The sequence below is a fragment of the Ovis canadensis genome, chromosome 5, assembly GCF_042477335.2.
Source record: "Ovis canadensis isolate MfBH-ARS-UI-01 breed Bighorn chromosome 5, ARS-UI_OviCan_v2, whole genome shotgun sequence".
In the NCBI taxonomy this organism is placed as follows: domain Eukaryota; kingdom Metazoa; phylum Chordata; class Mammalia; order Artiodactyla; family Bovidae; genus Ovis; species Ovis canadensis.
The window spans coordinates 16,053,567-16,060,261 of NC_091249.1; the positions used below are offsets into that span (position 1 = coordinate 16,053,567).

The 6,695-nt window shown below is 61.0% G+C and overlaps 1 protein-coding gene across 10 annotated transcripts; it reads right to left on the bottom strand.

The window, feature by feature from the left end:
• Positions 1-507: 507 nt before the first annotated feature.
• Positions 508-3,731, bottom strand: LTC4S (leukotriene C4 synthase). 10 transcript variants are annotated; one of them, XM_069590409.1, is made up of 5 exons: positions 3,525-3,731; positions 1,283-1,382; positions 1,108-1,178; positions 929-1,010; positions 508-728 (listed from the first exon to the last, which is right to left on the bottom strand). In XM_069590409.1, the coding sequence occupies exons 1-5, from the start codon at positions 3,580-3,582 to the stop codon at positions 587-589; spliced, it is 453 nt and encodes a 150-aa protein (XP_069446510.1). In that variant the 5' UTR covers positions 3,583-3,731; the 3' UTR covers positions 508-586. The 10 variants fall into 10 exon arrangements, with proteins under 10 accessions (XP_069446510.1, XP_069446509.1, XP_069446512.1 ...); XM_069590408.1 differs by having other exon boundaries at positions 1,283-1,365; positions 3,525-3,669; XM_069590411.1 differs by lacking the exon at positions 3,525-3,731 and adding an exon at positions 1,516-1,649.
• Between the last annotated feature and the right edge of the window lie 2,964 nt (positions 3,732-6,695).

The following is a 6,695-nucleotide window of genomic DNA, read 5'->3' on the forward strand; positions in this document are numbered from 1 at the left end:
CCATTTCCTCCTCCAGGGGACCTTCCTTACCCAGGAGTGGAACCCATGTTTACTGTGTCTCCTGCATCAGCAAGCGAATTCTTTACCACTGTGCCACCTAGGCATCTAGATGCTGGTAACCCAGTGCCGACCCCCAAAAGTCCCTTGTGTTGGCTGTGACGGCCAAGGTACACGGAATAGGGGGGCTGAGGGTCAGCGGAGAGGCAGGGTTCATAGGAGAGGGACAGGCGAGGAAAGCACTGACCGCAGGGAGAAGCCCTGGGTGAGCCTCGGCGAGAAAGGGCGCCTGCGCCCCAAGCGTGCGCCTCTGGGGTCTGGGAACAGGACAGGACCCGGGACCCGATCGAGCTCCCCCGGGGCGGGGGGGGGGGGGGGCTGGGGGTGGGGGTGGGGAGGGGCCTCGTGCCTCCCGCAGCCCCGCCTCCGCCCGGCAGCCGAAGTTAGGCCCCTGCAGGCTCTACGACCCGCATTGTGCGACACATTTCGACCGAGAGAGTGCACTCGGGGTCCTGTCATGGACGCTTTAATGAGAAACTGGAGGAGGCTCCGGTTCAACTGCAGCTCCGTCGTCCAGGCGTCCTCTGTCTCAGGCCCTCAGCAGCAGTTTCCGGAGCTGTCCAAGGAGCGTGGCGCGCAGCACGGCCGGGAGGAAGTGGGCGAGCAGGCCGAGGGCCGCCAGGGCCACGAGAAGCCAGAGCGCGCGCGCGCTCGCGTACAGCGGGGCCAGCCTGCGAGTGGGGCTCAGCGGCGGCGGGGCCGGGCGCCGAACCCAGCCCGACCCCGCGGCCCGCCTCCACCGGGAGCCCGCCCACTGGGCCCCGAAAGGGACCCGCCTCCAGCCAGCAGCCCGGTCCCGCCCGCGCGCCGCCGGCGGCCTCGGCGGTCCCCGCCCTGCCCGTCTACCGCCTTTCCCCGGCCCGCTTCTCACCTCTGCTGCGCAGAGCGCGCGTAGCCCTGGAAGTAGCGGAGGCGCGCGAACAGGTAGACCAGACCGCACAGTGCCGCCGCGCCTGGGCAGGGGAGGGGGCGGCGGGGCGGGCTGCGGTGAGCCCGCGGCTGCGGGGACCCCCCGGCTCCGGTGCGCGCGCCCCTCGCCCACGTCCAAACCTTCGTGAAAGAAGATGCCGGCCACCCAGAGCGTGGCGAGGAACAGCGGGAAGTACTCGCTGCAGTTCACTCTGCGGCGCGGGCGGGGCAGCATGAAGGCGCCGGCCGCTCCCTCAGAGCCTGCCCGCCCGGGGCTGCCTCGCGGCCCACCCCGCGCCCTCCCGCCGCGGCTCACTGGGCTCGGTAGATGCGCTCGAACTCCGGCGGGCCGGTGGTGAGCGGCGGCGACACGCGGAAGGCTCTGCGCGCCGAGATCACCTGCAGAGAGAAGTAGGCTGGGGACGGAGGTGTTGCAGGAGTCAGACTCGGCACCCTGACTCCCGGCCCAGCTGCCCGTCTTTGATCCCTGCTCCACGCCCTGCTGGTGGAGACTCCCCTTTAAAGCCCAACATAAGAGGACCGCCGGACCTCGCCCGTCTCCGGTGTCCATGACATGCAATAGAGAGGGCAGGGTGTGGGCCTGGGGCCCTGAGAGGTCCTGTCCAGCCCGGTGAGTGTAGGAGGAAGGGATGACACGTCACAGGACACCTGCCCTCGAAAGGACTTTGCTCCTGAGTTAGTTTGACTTGCAAAACACAAGCAGATACCCGATTCCCACCCTCTAGGCATGGACTGTGGCCAACGGCCTTGGACGGGGAGTCCCGCTAAAAGGCAGTGAAAGTCAAAGTGTTCGTCGCCCAGTCCTGTCTGACTGTTTGAGACCCCATGGACTGTAGCCCACCAAGCTCCTTTGTCCAAGGGATTTTCCAAGCAAGAATACTGGAGTGGGTTGCCATTTCCTTCTCCAGGGGATCTTCCAGATCCAGGGATTGAACCCGGGTCTCCTGTATTGCAGGCAGGTTCTTTACCAACTGAGCCGCTGTTGGCTGCCTCCTTCCAGCTTCAAGGGAGTACACACCTTGGGACATCGTCCCTGCTCCCCCACCCACAGAGTTCACCAGGAGGGACCTCCTGGATTGCTGTGCCTGCAAACTGTCCAGTCCTGCCTCGGTTTCTCTGTTCAGCCTCTCTGGACTCTGCCTCAGTCGGTGTCTAGATAACCTCTCCTCTGCCCCCAGGTGGTTAACAGCTGGGACTCTTCTAGTCCAACTCCAAACCACCGGCCTCTGCCACTCTGCCTTCCGACACCGATGGGTACAGAGAGAGTGGGGGCTGACTCTTGAGAGCCTGAGTGCGCAGGAACCCTTCTATTCTACTTGGTCGCAGGCCAGGTGCCCACTACACACACAGTTGCAGTACTGGGTGTCTCCAGCTATCTTCCTGCAAGTTCTGTGGCTCTGATGCCCTTGGTGCCAGGCTTCCTATAGGGCTCAATCTAAGTGCACTGTGAATACGGACGGTGGCCTTGCCAGGACCATGCAGGGTCTGGAGGGCGGCCCGGTGGCTACCTGAGGAGGACCTGATGGGTGAGCTCGCTGGTATGGCTGGAGATCAACTCAGTCTGCTCAACGGCTCCAGGGCCCCTGCCTCAGGCTGTGTCTCGTCCTAGGGCATGTCTGTCCCAGGAATGTGTCATCTAGGGCCAATCTGAAAAGAGCACTCAGCAGGCACCTTTGGGGGTTTCAGCCCGGTCCAGCTTCACACAGTTCCAGGATAAAGAGAGTGCCTTTGAAGGCAGGGCCAGGGGATGGGGTCCTCCCACTGGGACACCCAGAGAGGAGACAGGTGGAGAGGGCAGCAGCCATCTGGAGTAGGGCTGCCTCAGGCCCACGGCTGTCCCACTTCTATACCCAACATCAGGACGCCCATTCATGCTGGCACCCTGCCCTCCTGCTCAGGTTAACATGGCTGGATGCCCACTTTCTCACTGAAAGCCCTGCCCGCCTCCAGGGCTCTTTATGCTGCTCAGGGGACCACCCCCAGCCCCAAGTCTACCTCACTCATCCCTCAGGTGCCTTTTTCCATTTCCCTGCCCATCCCCTAGGCCTTTGCTCCTCTTCCTCCTCCCAGTCCTTTTGGCCCTTATTGGCCTAGCCTTGTGCTGGCAGAACTCAAACCGTCCACCCTAGGCTTGCTTCAGCTGCCAGGTCACCCGAGTGTTCCCAAAGGCCCCACAACCACAGCAGATCCCACCTGGCCCTCCAGACCTCCTCTTGTCCAGGATCTCATCTCAGGAATCGAGACGCCCCTAGGTCAGGCACCTCTCAGCCATGGTCCCTGCCCAGAGTTTCACAGTTTGCCCTGCAGACACCCCTCCAGGGTCTCTCCCCTTCCCACTTGGGGAAAGTGCCAGGCCTTCAGCCCTGGAGCATCCCTTCCTTTGGAGCCAGCAAAGCTCGAGTCCCAGGAGTCTGGGCTGTCCCTCACCTAGGCCTGGCCTTTCCAGCACTCCCCCGACCCTGCCCAGAGTCTGGAGGGAGGAAGGCAGACCGCAGGGGTCCGAGGCCCACCCACCCCCCGAGCAGGAGCCAGCCCACCTTGCAGCAGCACGCCCAGGAGGGTGACAGTGGCCAGAAGGGCTGCCTCGTCCTTCATGGTGGCGGCGGCTCCGGCAGGCCAGGCTGGCCTGCGGGCGGATTGTCTGCGGGGCTTTCTCACCCTCGTCTGCTGCTCGGAGGCTGGCCCCGGAGAGGAAGAGTGGCCCGCTCCCCCCGCCCCTCCTCAGTGGCTGCGCGGGTGGGGAGGGGTGTGGCCACAGCCTGGGAGAGCCTGGGCAGCTGAGCAGGCGGAAACAGGACCACATGGAGCCTGGGCGGGGGAGAGTGGTTGCCTGGGGACAGCCCAGCCTCCTCCTCCCAGTCCTTTTGGCCCTTATGGGCCTACCCTTGTGCTGGCAGAACTCAAACTGTCCACCCTAGGCTTGCTTCAGCTGCCAGGTCACCCGAGTGTTCCCAAAGGCCCCACAACCACAGCAGATCCCACCTGGCCCTCCAGACCTCCTCTTGTCCAGGATCTCATCTCAGGAATCGAGACACTCCTACTTGAACCACCCATTGCCATCACTTCCCAATTCATTCTCAAATCCACCCCCTGTGCCGCCTTCCAAGGCCCACCCTGCCCCAGTCGCCTCTTGCTTGGCCGCAGGTCACGGGCTCCTCATGCACTCCTGGCCCTGGCCCCCTATCAGCCCACTCCTGTATCTCCCGCTCCCCCGCTGGGGTTGTTTTATAACATGCAACTCTGACTACAAGGTACTCCAAGCACCCAGCCCACACCGGGCACAGCCAAGTCCTTGCTCCCTTCCAGAAAACCTGACGTCCACTAGTTCCACCGCTGCCTGAGCTCTGTGCACGTGGGCCATCCCAAAGGCCACCGGCCTGGCCTGGTCAGCCCCCTCAGGATGGCTGAACCTGTCCTCTCTGGGCCTCTGGCCCTGGTACCCACAGTCACCTGCCATTTCTGCCTGCCCAGCACCCCTCTTCGTGAAGCCTCAGCTCTGCCCACACTCATCTTCTGAGCCCTGGACAGAGCCGCCTCCCACCCCTGGGCCTGCGGGATGGACACGCGGGCCAAAACTGCCTGTGGGGGCCAGGGCTGACCCAAGATGGTGAGCCGGAGTCCTGGCAACTTCCTTAGAACTTTGAGGAAGGGAACTCGGAATGGGAGGGAGATTCCTGAGGGCAACTTCCAGCCTCTCGCCATTCTGAGGAAGACGGAGCCAACACAGGGCTAGGCTGTGAGAAGAGAGGCAGCTTACGTCCTGAAGCCCTGGGGCCGCCTTGCCTGAGACAAGCCCCTGACTGTTCAGCTTTTCCATTTTGTAAAACGGTCACTTCTCCTTTTTGCTGAAGTTGGTCTGAAGTGGGTTTTGGTCAGTGGCGACAGAGTCCAGACTGGCACACAAGCACAGGCAGAAGCACGCGGGCGCAAGCCGTGCTGTGGGAGGGACAGGGCAGCCGGGTCCTGGGGCGGCCCCTGCTGCACCGGCTGGTGGGCTGCCAGGACGCCCTGGCGCCCCTTTGCCTGGTCCCACTGGAGAGTCTCCTTGTATCGTGGTGCTGTGACCCGGGGAGCTCCGCCCTCGCTGCCCAAGCCTGGGTGCCAGCCTGACGGCTTTGTTGCCTGTTAGACTCCCCAAGAACTCCCTGTGGCCTCTCATCGCCTGCTTAACACCCAGCGAATGCCCTTTGTCCATTATTGTCCCCCCAGAACCAGCTGCACGTCAGCTGGGGTTGCTGGGAGCTCCTCAGGAGCAGGGCTGGGTCTCCAAGTCTGTGCTCCGCTTTGGACGGGTCTTCCTGTTAGCAGGTGCTGTGTGGTGTGGAAATGACTGAAACAGAGACAGAAGTACCAGGGAGCAGATGCCGGGTGCGTCCTCCAGCTCTCTCCACCAGTTCAGCCCCTTCTACGTGTCCTTCTAGGACACGTGCTCTGGTCTTTCCTCCAGCCCTAGACAGGCTCCCTGAAGGGTGGGACATGTGCGCCATGGGTGGGCTGTGATCCCATGCTGCGATCCCATCGGTCAAGGTGTTTACGATTGTTGTGAAGCTCGTACATGGGCCTCTGTGTCTCCATGCGTCTCTGCACATGTTCAGGCTATCTTCTCTGACAAGCTCTCATTTCCTCTGAGGCCGAGACAGACTCTGTTCTGAGCTGGCAGCAGGAAGCTGAGGCCTAATTATCAGCAGCTTCTGAGGAAGTCCCTGGGCAGATGTCCAGGCAACAGCTGGGGGCTCAGCCCTGAAACCCTCTCCAGATCGCTTGATCTGCACCTCCCTCCCTCTCTCTGAGCTTCCCCAGTCTCTCAGGGTTGGGCCTTGCTCAGGCTGACAGAGGTCGAGCCTAAGGCCTTCCATGCAGAGGCCACCCACTCACCCTCCTTAGCAGCCAGCCCTGGAAGTGCCAACATTGAAGGGAAGTGAAAAAGCCCCTCCCTAAACCCCTGCAGAAACCCTAAGATCATGACATCCAGTCCCATCACTTCATGGCAAATAGATGGGGAATCAATGGAAACAGTGGCAGATTTTATTTTCTTTGGCTTCAAAATCACTGCATGTGGTGACTGCAACCATGAAATGAAAAGACGCTTGCTCCTTGGAAGAAAAGCTGTGACCAACCTAGATAGCATATTTAAAAGCAGGGACATTACTTTGCCAACAAATGTCCGTCTAGGCTATGGTTTTTCCAATGGTCATGTATGGATGTGAGAATTGGACCATAAAGAAAGCTGAGCACTGAAGAATTAATGCTTTTGAACTGTGGTGTTGCAGAAGACTCTTGAGAGTCCCTTGGACTTCAAGGAGATCAAACCAGTCCATCCTAAAGGAAATCAGTCCTGAATATTCGTTGGAAGGACTGAGGCTGAGGCTGAAGCTTCAATAGTTTGGCCACCTGATGCGAAGAAACAACTCATTAGAAAAGACCCTGATGCTGGGAAAGATTGAAGGCAGGAGGAAAAGGGAATGACAGAGGATGAGATGGTTGGATGGCATCACTGACTCAATGGACATGAGTTTGAGCAAACTCCAGGAGTTGGTGATGGACAGGGAGGCCTGGCATGCTGCATTCCGTGCGGTAGCAAAGAATCAGACACGACTGAGCGACTGAACTGAACTGAAACCCCTGCAGGCCGTGCCTCAGTGACTCAGGCCTATGCCCCTGTACTAGCCCCTACTTTTCCCTGAAGAACGTCCTGGAAACTGAGCTCA

Excerpts from the sequence above, each read along its gene's own strand:
- LTC4S (XM_069590412.1), bottom strand. The coding sequence starts at position 3,582 with ATGAAGGACGAGGCAGCCCTTCTGGCCACTGTCACCCTCCTGGGCGTG. Across the intron at positions 1,366-3,524 it reads CCTGGGCGTGCTGCTGCAAG|GTGATCTCGGCGCGCAGAGC; the intron begins GTGGGCTGGCTC and ends TTCTCTCTGCAG.